At 39.7% G+C, this 18,832-nt stretch overlaps 1 protein-coding gene across 1 annotated transcript in view; it reads right to left on the bottom strand.

The window, feature by feature from the left end:
* The window catches only part of MYO16 (myosin XVI), a 474,546-nt gene that overhangs the window by 285,539 nt on the left and 170,175 nt on the right, over positions 1-18,832 (bottom strand). Inside the window, exons 8-9 of the mRNA XM_077807065.1 lie at positions 18,140-18,293; positions 4,292-4,442 (exon numbers count right to left, since the gene is read on the bottom strand). Coding sequence (XP_077663191.1) covers positions 4,292-4,442; positions 18,140-18,293 — 305 coding nt within the window. The remainder of the gene's footprint in view (positions 1-4,291; positions 4,443-18,139; positions 18,294-18,832) is intronic.

Raw genomic sequence — 18,832 nt, 5'->3', positions numbered from 1 at the left:
AATGCCAGCAAACATACACTGCAATGCTTTGTTCTACAATGATTCCCGAGTACGTGTTACTGGCCTAGAGTGGTAAAGTGTCCTACCATGAAGGACGCAATAAGGCTGCCCTCTCCAGAAACCTTTTGCAAAGGCTTTGGGAGTACATCCAGGAGAGCCACGAATGCCAGGGTAAAGTAATCCTTTCACATGCTTGCTTTTAAACCATGTATAGTATTTTAAAAGGTACACTCACCGGAGGTCCCTTCTCCGCCTGCCGGGTCCAGGAGGCAGCCTTGGGTGGGTTCGGGGGGTACTGGCTCTAGGTCCAGGGTGAGAAACAGTTCCTGGTTGTCGGGAAAACCGGTTTCTCCGCTTGTTTGCTGTGAGCTATCTACAACCTCATCATCATCATCATCTTCTTCGTCCCCAAAACCTGCTTCTGTATTGTCTCCATCTCCATTGAAGGAATCAAACAACACGGCTGGGGTACTAGTGGCTGAACCCCCTAAAATGGCATGCAGCTCATCATAGGAGCGGCATGTTTGGGGCTCTGACCCGGAGCGGCCGTTCGCCTCTCTGGTTTTCTGGTAGGCTTGCCTCAGCTCCTTCAGTTTCACGTGGCACTGCTTCGGGTCCCTGTTATGGCCTCTGTCCTTCATGCCCTGGGAGATTTTGACAAAGGTTTTGGCACTTCGAAAACTGGAACGGAGTTCTGATAGCATGGATTCCTCTCCCCATACAGCGATCAGATCCCGTACCTCCCATTTGGTCCATGCTGGAGCTCTTTTGCGATTCTGGGACTCCATCATGGTCACCTGCAGCTTGCCACGCTGGCCAAACAGGGAATGAGATTCAAAAGTTCGCGGTTCTTTTCCTGTCTACCTGGCCAGTGCATCTGAGTTGAAAGTGCTGTCCAGAGCGGTCACAATGGAGCACTCTGGGATAGCGCCCGGAGGCCAATACCGTCGAATTGTGTCCACAGTACCCCAAATTCGACCCGGCAAAGCCGATTTAAGCGCTAATCCACTTGTCAGGGGTGGAGTAAGGAAATCGATTTTAAGAGCCCTTTAAGTCGAAAAAAGGGGCTTCATCGTGTGGACGGGTGCAGCTTTACATCGATTTAATGATGCTAAATTCGACCTAAAGTCCTAGTGTAGACCAGGGCTGAGTGAACTTGTAGGTTCTAAAGTTTTACATTGTTTTGTTTTGGAGTGTAGTTATGTAACAAAAAAAATCTATATTTGTAAATTGCACTTTCACGATAGAGATAGCACTACAGTACTTGTATGAGGTGAACTGAAAAATACTATTTCTTTTGTTTATCATTTTTACAGTGCAACTATTTGTAATAAAAATAATATAAATTGAGCACTGTACACTTTGTATTCTGTATTGTAACTGAAATCAATATATTTGAAAATGTAGAAAAACATTCAAAATATTTAATAAATTTCAATTGGTATTCTATTGTTTAACAGTGTGATTAAAAGTGTGATTAATCAAAATTAATTTTTTTAATTGTGATTAATTTTTTGAGTTGGCTTTTTTATGGGTAGAAAAGCTATTAGGCTGTCCTAAAAGGTTTCTAAAATGTGTTTATCATAACTTTTCTCTCCCAAGGAGGCATGGGTTAGGAGGTCTGGTTTTACAGGTCGAGGAATAAAAAACAGAAATACTGAATAAAAATTTTTAAGATAGTTTTATGTTAATGTGTGGTATAGAGGGTCAATTCCTGATCCAAAGGATGTCAAGGTAGGTTTTTCACCAATACAGAATAATATGATGTTATGGTATTTGCTCTCATTTGGGATGCCACGCATAAGTAATGTAGCCATCCCAAATTCATGCTGATAACGCTTTTATGCCATAATACACTATCACGGACATGTATAAGCTACATATGCAGCTCACTGTGCACTGTTTTCAGAAGTAATCAAAACTGTGTGAGGGGGAAAAAAGGATGCACATCCCCAGGATATGCCATCCAGCCAAGGTCAAGGAGAAGAATTTGATGATGTTGGCCTATGAAGCAAATAAATGCCATAAAAGCTAGATTTAAACTCAAGCAGTAAAAAAGAGACACATATATATGAAATTCCACATGCATTAACTTCACAGATGAATTGATTGGGGGTTAAACACTTCCAGGGGATTTCCAATTTTGTTCTGTTCACCTCCTTTTTCTGAGCATACAGATGCCTTTATTCTACTTTTTCCTTCTTTCCTCCTGTGTCTGACTGACAAAGTGATCTTATAATATATATTTTACTACTGTTCTCAGTACCCTAAACTATGGAGACAGCAGGTCAAAACTGATAATCTGAACCATCACTGAACATTCTCAGCCATAGATATATTAGAAGCTAAATGCTATCTTATTTTTAATATTAACAATGAAGTTTTCTATTTACTCATTTGACAGTGTGTCTGCGTGTGTGTTTGGGAATATATAATTGTTCCCAATCTGTTTAGATGGCTTAATAACAAAACTTTAGTAATTTTCACTATATCACCAGAAGTCATTTTATTTATTTGTACCATTAATAAGGCAGTATGCATTCTATTTTCCATGCACAATATTTTTCCAATCACTACTTTCCCCTGCATGTTTTATCTAACATTACTGCAATAAAGAAGAAACCACTGAATATTGTACATTAGAAGTCCGCACCACATTATGTGGCCAACAATATGTGGAACAACAGTTCTATGCCAAGTCTGTTTTCAAAAGAAATGGCTTAATCAAACAAAAAGACTAAGCAGTTTTGCTTGTGGAATGTAACACACAACTCCATTTCATGCCAGAGATCTCAATTGTGTACTGGGAAAAATCTCCCCCTCAACTAATAAGAACAGAAATTGCCAACTATGCAACTATGGTGATTATTCATATTGCCTTCTTGATCTGGCATATTGGGTTCAGGAAATTAGTTGCGATCAAAAACCATATTTCAGCTAGAAACAAAAAAAAAAAAAAAAAAAAGAATCAAGGGCTCCCAGTTGCTCATCTGACCCCCATTTTCTTACATTTCATGACTTATGAATTTTATTTTATTGGATATGGTATTTTGTTATTTTCTATATTAACATTTTGTGCTTGTGTGTAAATCTGAGCTACTGTAACTTTTTGATTTCAAAACCAAAAATAGTGTTGTATCTTTCGATATTAAATATGTATGTTCCAAGCCTAATATTTTTAAAATCTTCTCTCAGATCCCCTGAGGAAGACCTAATCTTCATGCCATATTGCCTATAAATGCATGATATCCTTGACATGCACCATGTGAAATATCATGCTGGTCCATTTAATAATATATGAAGATAAAACCTGAGTAATGACTCTGCATATCGTAATGAAAAATTAAACAGAATATGATTACTTCCAATATAGGTTAGGATACAAACATTATGGATAAATTACACTGAATCCTTGTTAGATGTATAACATTTAAAGTCCTATGTTCAAAGCTTTTATTTTTAACGTAAAGCATTCTGTTACGGAAACATTTTGCCCGGATTCTTTAAAAGCAACTGCATTCAACAGAAATTTCAGTTCTCAACTTGCACAACAATAAAAATTATGTTATTGAGAAGGATTAGTGCTGAGTACATTATAGAAGTCAGAACTGCTTCATAAACACATAGTCTTCTTTAAAGGTGCTTGTGATCCATGATGATATCATGGAGACATTATCAGCAACAAATAGTTTGGAATGTACAGAAAATGTACAAGAGATTCTGAACAAACTATCTCTGTCTCTCAAGTATGTCAAGGGCACCCATCATTGTATTAATAAAGGAAGTAAAACTAGCTACAGTCATATAAACACTAATACTTGATTACACAGATTTTCACAATATTGTTATGAGCTGGGTGAAACCTCGTTATGGGATGTTAAACTGTGAACTCTTTAGTAAAGGGACTGCATAGTTTATGTGTTAATAAAGCACTGTCTATATAATTATAGCAAGAGAGAGCAGAACAAAATCATAGTTTCTTTATTTTTCTATTATTATTTGCACTTTGGTACCACGCAAAGGCCCCAAGGTTTTGAGTGCCTGACCAATTATTTAAAATTTCAAAACCAAATGCATCTGCTAATCACAACTATGTCCATGGAAAGCAACGAGAGAGGGGGTCTTTCAGGTAGCCTGATCCCAAGACATTCGGGTGTAATAATTTTGAGAATTATTATTGGAAAATGACTGTAGCCAAACTTATAGCATGAAATTGATTACATTCCTGTGTTTTCTTGTTCATCAGTTTTAAATTTCCAGATCCAAGACATTTAAGAAACTTGACATATACCTGTTCAAGTTTGGTTGTGTCAGTCACTGTGACATTGTCAGATGCGGTGTCTTGAGACTGCTGCTTACATAAGCCTTTTGTTGCATCTTTGAACATGGTGTCTTTCTCCAGCAAACTGTCTTGTTTGGCAATCGGCAAAGCCAGGGGATTGCTACAGAAAGAATCAATAAAGCAATTAGACTCCTTTTGAAGATGCCTGACAAACAGAAGATTGCTAAGACTGAGAGGTATGAATGTGAAAATATAATTCAGGTCTGAGACAGTTGTTCCTGATCCAAAAAGACACATAAATTGGATGAGAACTGCAGACTGTTCACTGGTCTATGCCAAAGATACATTGGTCTTGGCAAAGCACTTTGATTTAAAATTCACTTTTATGCAAGTCTGCTTCGGAAAAAAGCTAAGCAACCCAAATAGAATATGCATGAGGTTGTATTTGATGGTGCTAGGTTGGCAAATCAATAAGCAATCTGAAAGCTGAATTTAAATGTATGATTAACCTCCACAATAGTATTTTGAAAAATAATATATTTAAAAACAATTTAATACACAGATACTGTCATTGCATTAAATAAAATAAAAATTTATTGTTTTTTGATAAGCAAATAAGCTATATTTAATTTGTTTTAAAATCTATATATACCGTTACAGAACTAGTAATATAATAATATTTAAGGTGAAAAAAAGAAAATATCTGATACCTAAAATGACTGCCAACGTACTAACACTCCGCTGTATGAGCTGAAGCTCTATTCCTATCTCCGGGGCTTGGAGTTCCCCCCACCCCCATATTTACACTCCAGAGCACACCACACTTCTAAAAAAACCAAGGCTGGACATGATTTCAGATACGTCATGCACCCAGGACACTAAACACCAGCAGACACCTTGGAATACAGGTGAGTTTGAAAAATGCCACCACAGTAAGATCCAGCAGAGGAGTTACTGAACCCAGTTTCCCCTGTTTCCTGGATATGTCTCCTTTGACTAACCACAGTGAAGGTGAAGGTAACACGGAGGAAGGAAAACTACATGGAGAATAAAATCCTGGCCCACTGAAGTCAATGGGAGTTTTGCCATTAACTGTATCAGGGTCAGAATTTCACCTGGAGACTGTGTCCTGGCTACCCAAGAAGAAAGGAATGAATATTGACTCCCAACCCTAATAGCGGCCCCAATTATTATTCAGGACTGCACTTAAGCACCTGCTTAGCTTTAAACAGGTGCTTAAGTGCAGTCTTGAATAGCGGTGCACCTAAGCATGTACTAATAGCTTTCCTGAATCAGAACCATTTTTAGCAGTAATGTGATATTAAAACGTTAGTAAATAATAAAAGTGCCATGTTTATAGTAACAAATAATTTCAGTGCTCACCAACATAAATGACACAGTATATTTTACTCCAAGACAGCTCTAATTCAAAGTATAATCTTGTTAAGTATTTTCCAGAGGCCATATTTTGAAAGAGCTTTTATTTTTTCAGAAAGCAATGCTCCTAGTGCTGATGGTCTCACACATTTTTTAAAGGACTGGTGGGATTAGTAATATCAAAACCTAATTTTAAAATATTATTACATTTTATGCCAACTTCCCTTTTAATGAAACTTTTCTGGACCTTTTGGGTTGGAATTTTTAATACTTAGTTTCAGCACAAAAGCTAAACTTTTAATGGAAAGTTTGAGCCACATGACTGCAGGCATTTTCAAACTAATTTTCTGGTGTTTATTAGGAAAAAACAAACAAAACAAAACAAAACCCCTTGGTTTAATAATATGAATGTTTTCCTAATTTTACAAGTGTTCCCAATATATTCTGATTAGAAGTTGTGCTCAATTATGGTGATCATCATTAAAATCTTAATATTTGCTATTTGCAAGTTATTAATATTAATACGGTATTCCCTTTGTAAGTGTTCACAGCTCCAGGATCTTTCTGCTGTAACCTTCCTACTCCTCATCCCATCCCATCCCTACCATTTGTAGCACACCCAACCATCCTCAGACACAGCATGTGCACTTGTAGCATCATGTTTAAAATTAGAGTGTAAGCTCTTCAAGGCAGAGAGATGAAAAGAAACTGATTTAGGGGTTGCAGATAGAAGCTGACTATAGCAGACACCTTCAGGCAGCAAAGTGAAAAACTTCCCTCCACTCCTTTCGTGACGAATTAGGTATATTTTGAGTTTAAAAAGAAAATACCACAATAAATTGTGGAGGGTTCATTACAGTACATTTTTAACGTTAACGACATACTTTGATAATTCAGTACATATGAGTAGTAAGTAAACTGCAGGCTAGGTTCTTAAACAAAAGCTGTGTAAAATATATTGATTTATGCCTGCATGCCACACAAACTATTTGTATTTAAGAGACTTTAAAAAGCCTCTAGATAATAAAAGTACTAGTATATAACTTGTATTTCAACAAGAACGTGTCATGAATTCCAACCAAGGAAAGACAGGATAATATATCATACAAACAAATCTCTTTGATTTAGGTTCAGAAAGATACTGTGAACATTAAAAGAAATAGGCAACTTAGCTAGAAATATGATCTTTCCACCAAACAGTGACTTTTAGTAAAATACATCTATAAAAATTAATTGCAGGTTAGTCACAAGGCAAAATCCTATGTTAAAAACAGTGCAATTGAAAATCCAGTTATAGCACAGTAGAAAGAAGATCTCATGTTAATACAGGTGTGTGGTTAAGCATGAGCAATCATCTCCAGAATGCTGTGCTCTGCTACCAGATAATTAACCACAAAGGGAGTTATGTGGCTTGAGGCAAAAGTGAAGATGTATACTGGACACAAAGGTCAGTTATCAAGGGTAATCTACTTGAACTAGGTAGGGTACTGTTATTGGCACACATTACTGGAAAAATCCTAGTGAGCTATACAAAGAATAGTCATCTTAATTTTTAACTACATGAGCCATCTGTGTATTCGATTAATTTGTTGATTTTTATTTTTAAAATGGTCTGCAAAATATCACCTGAGTTACCAATTTCTAGCATTTTTAAACTGAAAAGGGACGCTTTGGAGGCTGACAGTCAAAGATATAATAGTGGTTTCACAGTGAGTGTCTAAGTTAGCATAGCTATTAACTAGGTAGAAAGCTGTCAGGGTAGAAAGTTTCTTTAAATACAGATCTAAACGCAGAAACAGACTCTCATATCTTAAAACCTCTGTTGGAGAGTATTTCTCGCCTGTACAATTTAGATCATCCTCATTGCCTGATCAAATTTTGGTTCTTCCAAACTTGAAAAATCAAGTAGAATTTGTAAACTCCACAATCCCAAAAAATTTAAGTTTAAAGAGTTTAAAAGTCTTCACCAGAAAAGCCTTCAAGCCTTAATTTCCATTTTTTTTCTTTTTTAAATGCCAGAGAAATTAAAATACAAACTGTCATATCAATGTAATATAATGTTTGAGTGTTTAAATTACAAATTTATATACTCCACCAGGAAATTAAAGAAAAAAGAAAAAAGCTTCCCATTGCAATGTTGACTCAGCCAAATTATAGCTGTTGTATTTTGTATTCTTGTGCTGATTTAAAAATGTGTTCATTATTGTGATTAATATTTATGCTGTAAAATATATGCCAGAAAACATACAGTATGTGCAATATGACTAAGTTAACATTTCTCTAAGAACCATTTCCTGACTTCAGAGTATTTATCTATCATCTAGTCAGTGTGAGTGTTAGGCTCATCTATGTAGTTAGTCAGTGTAACTACATTAGTTAGGGGGTATGGGTTTTTACCAATACAGTTATACTGATGTACGCCCTGATGTGGATGCAGTTATATCAGTATAAAGGTGCCTTATGCTGGTAAAGCTTATTTCATTTCCTGAACTAGAATAAGTCATACCAATTTACACACTTTTAAACTGGTATAATTCCATCCACTCTGGGGAAGGGAGGTTTGCTGCTTTAACTATACCATTACAGGACACAAGCCCTTAGATGAAGAGAGTACTCATCCTGTACAGTAACTGGTTCTTCGAGATGTGAGTGCCCTACTTCAGGTGCATGTGTGTCCCACACACCTTTGAGAGGGATTTTCATTAGCAGTGCCCATTCAGCCCGTGCGTAGGTCCTAGACATCCTTGTGTCCCACACTGAGGTTATATAGGGCTGTGCAGGCAAACTGCCTCATTTCCTTCTCCACCGCCAAGTCTCATAAGGAAAATACAAAACAGAGGGGAAGGAGGGAGGGTAGTGGAGCACCCATAGGGACACATCTCAAAGAACCACAGTTACTCTATAGGGTGAGTAACCTCTTTGTCTTCTCCTGAGTAGTACCTCCGAAAGGAGAAGGGAGCTTCGGAATTGAGTACATAACTGAGGAAAGAACTGAATTGCCAACTGCTGCATTCCATCTAGAGTCACTGATTAGGGCATAGTGCCTAGAAAAGGTATGTACCAAGGACCATGTAGCAACTCTGCCGATCTCAGATACTGGGACATTTTGAATTAACAGACATAGGTGTAGACTGCAACCTCATAAAATGAGCTGACACACCAAGAGGAGGTGGAATTGACGCAGCACCTTCACAAGTAATAATACATCCAGAGATCCATTTCCACAGTCTCTGGGCAGAAATAACATATCCTTTAGATCTGTCTGCAAACAAAACAGTCTAGAGGAGATTTTCTGAATGATTTAGTCCTATCTTGGTAGAAAGCTAACACCCTCCTGACAAAATCAGCCTCAAAAACTAAATAATGTGGTTCTGGAAAGAAAACTGGTAGATAAATAATCTGATTCAGATGAAACTCAGAGAATACTTTAGGAAGGAATCTGGGGCATAAGGAAATCTTGTCCTTGCAGAAATGAGGGTCTGCAATTAAGACCTCAATATCATCCACTAAAAAGGCTGCCTTCATCGACAAGCTCAATAATGAACAAGTTGCCATTGGTTCAAAGAGAGGTGTCATGACATTTTAAGAACTAAACTGAGGTCCCAAAGTGAAGTGGGGACTTTAACCTGTGGAAAAAAGCTTTCCCAGTCCTTTCTTGAATGGTACAGTTGTAGGATGAGCAAACAGTGAGAACCCATAAATTGTGGGATGAAAAGCTGTTAAAGCAACTAAATGAATCAACAACTTTCTGGACCTGACACCAGTGACTAAATATTCTCCATTTCTGAAGGCAAGTATTTCCGGTAGACTCTTTCCTACTAGTTAGTAATATTTGCTGTACTCTGCAGAACAAGCTGACTCTAACCCAACAAACCATTGAGGAGACACACCTTGAGGTGGAGCGTTCTCAGATTGGGATGCAACAGTTGATTGGGGCCCTGTGAGAGGAGTTGAGGAATGACTGGAAGATTTATCACTGAACAGAGAGCTAGGTGAACTAGGTAAGGAAACCATGTCTGCCTTGACCATGTCAGGGCTATTAGGAAACTCTGGCTTTGTCCTTTTTAATCTTATTCACCACCTGGAGAATAAGAGGTGTAGGAGGAAATGCTTCTCTACCCAAGGAAGGAGGAATGCCTCCCTCAATGAGCTGTGACCGAAGCCTCCGATGGAACAGAACAGGTAGCACTCTTCGTAGCTGTGGCGAAGAGGTCCACTTTTGGGAACCCCCAATATGCTGACAAGAAACTGGGAGTCCAACTCCCATTTGTAGTCTTGCTGAGAGCATCAGCTGTGAAGTTTTGTCTGCCAGGGAGATTAATTGCCAAAAATCTTATGCAATGCCTTATCCACCAGTTCCATAACTGTATTGCTTCGGTGTGGGTGGAGAGTGGATCTGACCCTTTCCCACTGGTCAATGTAAAACATGCAGGCCACATTGTTGTCGTGATTTTGATAGACTTGTCTCTGATGAGAAGCAGAAAATGAAGGCAAGAATTTCTGGATGTCCTGAGCTCCAGCAGGTTGATGGGGAGGGTGGTTTCTTGGGGCAATCATATGCCCTGTACCATATGGGCCATATACACTCTATCCCAACAGAGATACATCTCTAGCTACAGTTACCATTGGCACCAGTTGGAGGAAGGGAACTCCTGCACCTGCATTGTGATCATTCTTCCACGAGTCTAAGGAGTGTTTCAACTGTTGGGGAACTGACATTGGTTTGTCTTAGTCAGTGGTCTCCAAACTTTTTCAATAGCACCCTTCCCTTACCTGGTCTGCGCCCCCACCCCCCCGGAATCTGGGGTGGGGGAATGAGTGGGGCAGGATGGGGGAAGGGGAGTCATGCTCTGAGGGTGGGAGTGAATGGGGCAGGACAGGGGAGAGTGAGCTGTGCTGGGGCAGGACGGAGGAGCCACTGGTACCTTTCTTGCTGGAGCTACCCCTGAGTGCTCCCCCAGGCTCCAGCAGCAGCAGCAGCAGCTGTTGATCTTCCCACCACCCCACCCCCGGTGGCGGAGGCCAGTTACAGCAGGTAACCAGACTTTAAATGTCTGATCAGCAGTGCGGATCAGGCACTGCCACGTTGCCTTTCCGACCAGACTTTCCAGTTGAAAACCAGACACCTGGCAGCCCTAAGTCTGGGCTTGGGGCCATGGCTGGGAGCTGAGGCCAGGAGGGAACTGGGGACAGAGCAGGGCTGGGTGGCACTCCCTCCCCACCCCCAGGAGGGAGGGGTTTCCCATCGGTGAAGGGTACACCCCTTCCTGACAGGCAGTAGTTAGATCAATGAAAAAATTCTTCTGTCAACCTAGTGCTGTCTACACAGGGACTTATGTAGGCTTAACTATGTCTTTTAGGGGGGTGGATTTTTCACACCCTTGACCGACACAGTTAAACCAACCTAATTTTCTAGTGTAAACTACACTGTAATAAGAGCTCATGAGAAGGGCCCCTGAAGAAGAAACGGGGAAGGGTGATGCAAAGGAGGGAGGAAGGAAGGAAAAGTGGATGGTGTAGAGCCCATTGTTATTGCTTGCAGCACCACTTCAGCCAACATGATACATTCCAAGCTTGTTGGAAATCGGATAGACAGTTGCCAAACAGGGGCAGCTGGGCAAATAATTGCAGCTGACTGTCTAGAGAAAGGGGAGGGTTCAAACTGTCGACCATCTTGTCAAAACTGACATTTTTAAGAAGCCTGCTGTGTCAGATGGATTAAAGCAGTGGCTCTCAACCTTTCCAGACTACTGTACCCCTTTCAAGAGTCTGGTTTGTCTTGTGTTCCCTCAAGCTTCACCTCACTTAAAAACTTAAAAAATCAGACCTAACAATACAAAAATGTCACAGCCACACTTTTAGTGAAAAATTGCTTACTTTATCATTTTCACCATATAATTATAAAATAAATCAATTTAAATATAATTGTTGTACTTTCATTTCAGGATATAGCATATAGAGCAGTATAAACAAGTCATTGTCTGTATGAAATTTTAGTTTGTACTGACTTTGCTAGTGCTTTTTATGTAGCCTGTTGTAAAACTAGGTTAATATCTAGATGAGTTGATATACCCCCTGGAAGACCATTGAGTACACTCAGGGGAACTTGTACAGCTGGATCTCTTTCTCTGGAACCTCTGCCTCTTTCTTGGAGATTCGAAAGGTCTCTTAAACCCAGAGAAGTGCATTGGGCAGCATCTTTGGGCCATTTGCTATCTACTGAATTTCCTTTGTTCCCAGGGGTGTAGATGCCCAATGAATGCAATGTGGCTCCATAGTCTTGTAGTGTGTGGAGCGATTCATCGGTATTCTCCACGAACAACTTCAGTCCATCAGACGGAAGATCCTACTCTATTCTGGACTTCTATGAGGAAACCATGGAGACAGAGGCCCTATCCATCACCACTGCTGTGGAGATAGAACAAGCAGCAGTATCTGCAGCTTCTAAGGACACTAGTAACTGTCCCTCTGCAATAGTAGCCTGGAACTATTCCCTTTGGTCTGGAGGAAGGTGTTGAATAAAACAACATTTGCTCTTAGAGAACAACATTTGCCCCCTGAATACCAGAGGAACCCTTAGCCTCCACTGTACCATTCTTTAAGTGGAATCTTCCAAAGCTACTGACCTGTTTGGACAGTGAGGTCTTTTCAAGGTAGATTCCTTAAGAGGGGAGTTAGAGCTCCGCTCTGGGGACCTTTAGAGGAGGCCTCTGAAGCCTTCCCTTTCAGGAGGCATGCTGAACTGAGATAAAAGTGGCAGAGACTGATGTAAAGTGGGGAGGCGCTCTCTTGACCTGATTCCAAAGCAGGTCAAAGGGAGCACTCCATCATTAACAGTCACAGCTTAATTTCCCAGTTCTGTCTTTCCCTGGACTTGTGTGATAAACAGAAATTACACTTCTGTGGGATGCGTGACTCTGCTAAACAGTGAATGTGCATGGAGTGTCCATCACTGATTGGAATGGCCTCACAGCACGTGAGGCAGAGTTTAAAACCCACTGAACTGGATGTATCCCTCTCAGGGAGAAAGGGTTCCCATGCGGGAGGAAATAACGAACAATCTTCCAAAAAGAAGTCAACTATTTTATTAACTAACTGACAAAATGAAATTAATTTAAACTAAACTAAGGCAAACTGAAGTCACCAAAGGCAAAGAAGCCAAGGCAGACTCCATAAGGACACTCTAAGTAAGCTGTGTCTCAGTCTGAGGTGGTCAAGAAGGTTCTGAGAGTGGAGCTTTGGTGTGGGACATGAGGATGTCTAGGGTACATGCGCAGGGCAAATGTGCACTGCTAAAGAAAATTTTCTCTGATCAAAGGGACATGGGGCATACACACACTGGAAGTGCAGCATCAATAGTGACACTACCTGAAGAAGAAAAATTGAATTTCTTCTTAAGAGAACTTCATGCCTAAGATTTTTATATTTTTAGTAAAATGATACCAAGTACTGTAATCCTATATTTTGCCTTTTAGCTGAAACAAGCAAGAATAAATATTTATCATATAAAAGTCTGACATACAATGTGAAATCATCTTTTTAATTGGGTTATGCTCCAACATTCTCTTGCATGTTTATTCATGAGTGATAATGTTTTATCAGAACAATGAGAAAAACTCAGATCAGATGGTAATACAAACAGTAAAGGTACATCATAAACACATTTTGTAAATCCCAAACGACTTGAGGTTGCTGATACAATCTGAATATGTGGAGAGGGAAAGAGCACTTACATATAATCATTATTGGCATTTCTTGTAATTTATCTTCCTAATCTGTCTCTTGTAAATCACATATAGTAAAATTAGTCAATGGAAGAACAAGAAAAGAAACATATTCCAGTACAGGAATTATTGCTTCACAGTCCCAGGAGTTTAGCCAGCTGAGCCAAATGATTGCTCATCAAAATCATGTCTGCTTGGTAACCTAGCATAATACAAACACCCTGACAACAAAATTTTTCTCTTTAATTGAGGAGTACATATTGACCATCAATTCATCTCTTCATACTGTTCTGGACAAAATCAATGCTGTAATTGAAACCCAAATTGGACAAATTAAATTCGGTTGCTAGGGCAGGGACAATTGACAATTGGTTTCTAACACTGACTCCTTTTTTAATATTGTTCAAAATATGACTTTAACAGCTCTATTCAACTACACACTCTTCACCTGTTACAACAGAAGAAATATCTATATGTTACAGTTACAAAGTATTATTTCAGTTTACTCTTACAGATAGCTCATCTGAATCATACTACATATCCTCATAACAGAACATTAAAACTCAATAGGGTGCAGAACTGAGCATACAAAAGCAGGAAGGGAAAGATAAAGTTCACCCACCATTTGCTGTGGCCATGGTCTTGATTAAAGGAACAATTGCCAGATTATTATTACTTGTATTGTGGCAGCGCTGAGGATATATCTACACAACAAACAGCCAACTCAGGCTCACAGGACTGTGGGGCTGTTTCATTGCTATGCAGACTTCTTGGCTCCAGTTGGAGACTGAGCTCTGGGACCCTCCCATCCCTCCAGATCCTAGAGCCCCACAGCCTGAGGCTTGCGAGAACAATTCAGCTGGCGTGGGCCAGCCATGCATTTTTCTTTGCTGTGCAGACATGCCCTGAGACACCTCAATCATAGATCAGGGCCGCCATAGTACTAGGTGCTGTACAAACAGATTCTCTCCAGAGCCAAGATCTGCTCAGCATGCAAGAATGGAGGGGAGCGGATACAAGAGCCCATTACACCTCCCTGATTCTGATGGCACATACATGCAGAATAGGTTAGGGCAGTGTTGGGCAACCTGCAGCCTGCGGGCTGCACATGGCCCGTCAGAGCAATCTGCTGGTGGGCCACAAGACATTTTGCTGATGTTGACCGTCTGCAGGCACAGCTGCCCGCAGCTCCCAGTGGCCGTGGTTCACCTTTCCCGGCCAATGGGAGCTGCAGGAAGCAGCAGCCAGCACATCCCTGTGGCCCACACTGCTTCTCTCAGCTCCCATTGGCCAGGAACGGCAAACCGTGGACTGTCAATGTCAGCAAAATATCTTGCGGCCCGCCAGCAGATTACCCTGACGGGCCACATGTGGCCCGCAGGCTGCCCACCACTGGGTTAGGGCAATCTGGGGTCTTCTGTAATTTATGCCATCTGACAACGGTCTCTTAAGGGACTGTACAGGAGGACGTGGGGAAAGGACTGTTCTGTGCTCTAAGTATGCCAAGGCCAAGTGGGTCATCATCCAGATATGCTGATTCTGTGCCTGCTGAGAGATCTCCCACAGCAGGGGAATTTTCAGCTAGCCAGTTCCAGCTGCTTTCTTGCCCCTTTATGCTGCAGTAGAGAATTTGACACAATTTGTATTTGTAATGCCTGTTCTAATCCTGTAAACTTCTACAACACCAATCAAACTATGGTATCTGGGAACTTATAAGCATCAACCAAGTTATGGTATCTGGTCATTGAATGTTGTGAGAGAATATAGGACAAACAGAAGTGTGATGTTCCCTGCCCCTTCTGGGGTTAGCTTCATTATATTTTTGTTTAGAAAAATGTAATTATCCTCATGGCTCCTGCTACTGTGACTTGTCTTTTGTCAAAAGATGGATTTTGCACTGAAGGAATCAATCTAGAGCAGTGTTTCTTAACAACCAGCCCGAGGATTGGTGCCAGTCCCAGAGATCTCCCTGACACAGTTTAGGAAGGCTGCAAGTCAGTCCTTGGCATCAGAAAGTTTGAGAAACCCTTGTCTAGAGCACTGTCTAAACTCCTCTGGTTGGGTATTACACAGCCTAGGTCACAGTACCGAAAAGGACAAGCCTCCTGCTCCTGTGAATTATTACTAGATCTGCCCAGAGTGAGCCTCTGAGGACAAACATAGATCAATAGAAAGGGGGAAAGAGAATATAAAGTCAGGCAGTTTCATCTTCCACAGATGGTTCATCTTCAGAATCAGTTATTTTAATTTTTCAATGAATTTTTACAGGTATTTCTGGATGAAGGTCACATTCCACAATAGTTATTTTCATTATCATCGTACAAATGGTAACCATTGGAAATTTCTCAGTGAGTCACGCTCTTCCTCTACATTTTAGGAAGCAAGGGATGAGGAGAGAAGATCACACAGCCTCTGTGCTGTGTCCCAACCAAGTCCTTCAAATGTTGATAGCTCTGGAAGGCAGAGTGCAATCTGTGACACAAAGTTCCAGAGTACAGGAAATCTGAAATGAATGCATAATCTAATGATCAAGCATAACAAAAAAGCTGTTAGGAGAATAAAGAATGGGAGGCTGGTCAAGGGGCAGGAAGAGTCCAGGTCAATGTGCTACAGCTAAACTTCAGCTTCTAGTTAGCCTGTTTTTAAAAGTGCACATGGCCAGAAAAATTCAGTTCACATGCATGCACCTAAGTAGAAGAGGTGACTTCAGAACTTAGCAATATACCTTCTTGTGCATGCACAGAATGACAATGTTTAACTTTTTTCCTAAAGCATCCCTCACCTCCAATTTAGCATATTGTGCACTCCTTGCTAAAGACTATGTATGTAACAAGTTCCAAAATTTTGAATGTGTCAAGTTTTAAAATTCAGCTATTGTTCGGTTTCAGAGAATCAAAAATATTATTGGCTGCATTTGGAGATACTTTGATAACCATAGGAGTCATCTGGAAAACCAGCTAGCAAACAATTTTTTTTTTTAAAGAGGTAGGTTTAAAGGTAAGGTTGCCCTCAGGCCAGGCAACTCCATTTTGCTGTTTTTGAGAATGGCACATCACATAAAACTGCAGGATACAGGTTGAAAATTGTTTGATAAAAATGATTGGTATGTGTATAACTTTCACTTCAGTTCTGTGTTTATTGAGGATGACAAAACGAAAAATCATCACTGTTACAATAATGGTGTTATTAATGTTTTCACTGAAAACAAAAAAGCCTATCTTAAATTCAAGGGTTTGTAATGCAAAACCAATGTTTGACACTTTGAAAGCTGAACTACTTTATTATTTTAAGATTGTTAAGATTACTTATTCATTGAGCACAATGCAAGTTTTATGTAAAATGATTTTCTTATTCAAACTATCTTCACCATGAGGATTAGATGGGATTAGAACTTGTCTACACCGGCACTTTACAGCGTTGTGACTGCCTCACATAGGGGGTGTGAAAAAACACCCCTCAAAGCGCAGCAAGTTTCAGCACTGTAAAGAACCAGTGTAGACAGAGAACCAGCACTGGGAGCCACGCCCTCCAGGAAGGTGGGTTTTTTGGAGCGCTGGGAGAGCTCTTTCCTAAAGCCACAGCAGTGCTTTAACGTTGCCAGTGTAGACTAGCACTGAACTAGTGTTCAATCAAAAAACCCAAGACTATCCAGAATCCAGCTACATTAGTGATTGCTACAGACACATTCCCAAACTGGAATAAACGCTCCAGATCTACCATGTACTAAATATAGAATCTTTCCTAAATGTGACAGTGTAACATGGAACCTTGAATTTAAAGGGTTAACCATTTCCTGGTTATTGTCTGTTCCTTCCTGATTCTTATATAGTCTGTAAACTCTTTATAGAACATAAATTGTAACTACTACTAAACATCAGTGATAATATATACATTAAACTTTATTTATTTTATTACTCTATGTATAAGCGTTTTAGTTGTTTTATGTAGAAAAAAATGAAAAGATTATACAAACACACAGACAAAAGAGTAATGCTAGCAACCAGAAATAATCTTACACTTTTCTTTATAAATGATCTGCACCTTTTAAAAAATCCACACATTACAATGTCTGGAAATTAGCAATTAAGGGACCAAACCTGTTGCTCACTGCTATATAACCCCCCTCACACCCACCCAGTTTACACCACCTTTCCCAAATTTAAGAGTGTCCCCTTCTAAAATTTGCAAGAATACAAACAAAGATCAAAATCCAACTTTTTGTCAAGAGAGAGACTTGAATCTGTGTTCCACCTAGTCACTGAACTCTGAGTTCATTCTATGGAATGCTACCATTCTCTCCACCTCACACCTGAATTACCATATGTGGTACAATTCAGACTACAATCAGTAACTACCTGAAGCAGTCTTTACTTCTGTCCATAGGCGGTTCTGTTATTCTTATTCTCGGAGCATGACCCTGCTTCTATGGAAGTCAATGGTGGTTTTACCAGTTCATTCTTATCTATCTTAATGGGAGCATGATTGAGTCTAAAATGGTACCCCACAGTAATTCTCCTGAAATAACCCAGGAATTTTTACTGAGGAACATAACAATACATTAGGTTCTTCTTACCGTACCTTACAGCCTATATTGATTTACAAAATTAAAGGAAACTTAGTAGAGATGGGGAGAAACATATAGCAACTTTCTAAAATGAGGAACCTAATTAGCCCATCAGCTGTGCTTGCAATCTATGGGAAAATCTTGCCCCAGCATTTTATCACTTTAATACACTGAACAATAAAAAAAACTTACAGTTTATTGGAAAGTGCAGGCAGATCATGGATGATCTCTTCATATGGCTCCTCTTGTGATAAAGTAGAAACAGATAAAGGGTCTTTCATTTTTTCCTCCCAGACAGTTTCAGCCTTCAGCAGCATTTCCTCAATGAATTCAGAAGCTGCAATATCTAGATAGTGGCATAACAAGACTATCAGGCAAAAGAAAGTAGAACAGCAAAACCCTCCTTGACTCAAAACTCCAGATCAGATTAAGATTTAACAAAAGTGTATACCAACATTTTGTCAAAAGGACAAGCACTGCTCCTGATATTTATCAAAAATAGTGCACTAGGTTATTCAGAAAAAATAAATGTATGATGCCTTCAGTATGAAATTACATCATCATTGATTACAAAACTTCAAAGCCAGTCTCATTCTACTAGGAGCTAAACTATTCAATATTATGTGAACTACAGGAAGATAAAAATATTGAATGCCATAACTGAAGAATTAAAGAGATGGGGTGGGTGAGGTAATATCTTTTATGGGACCAACCTTTGTTGGTGAAAGAGAAACTTTTGAGCTACACAGAGCACCCACGTTTTCTCTCTAATATCCTAGGACCAACATGGCAACAAAAACTCTGCAAACAATAATTAAACAATGTTTTTGAACAGAAGAGAGTACTGAAAGCTCTTGGTATATTTTTCCCCACAAATCAGTCTGA

The sequence above is a fragment of the Eretmochelys imbricata genome, chromosome 1, assembly GCF_965152235.1.
Source record: "Eretmochelys imbricata isolate rEreImb1 chromosome 1, rEreImb1.hap1, whole genome shotgun sequence".
NCBI lineage: Eukaryota > Metazoa > Chordata > Testudines > Cheloniidae > Eretmochelys > Eretmochelys imbricata.
Note: the sequence above shows the minus strand (reverse complement) of the source record. Positions and strands in the feature narration are given on the sequence as shown.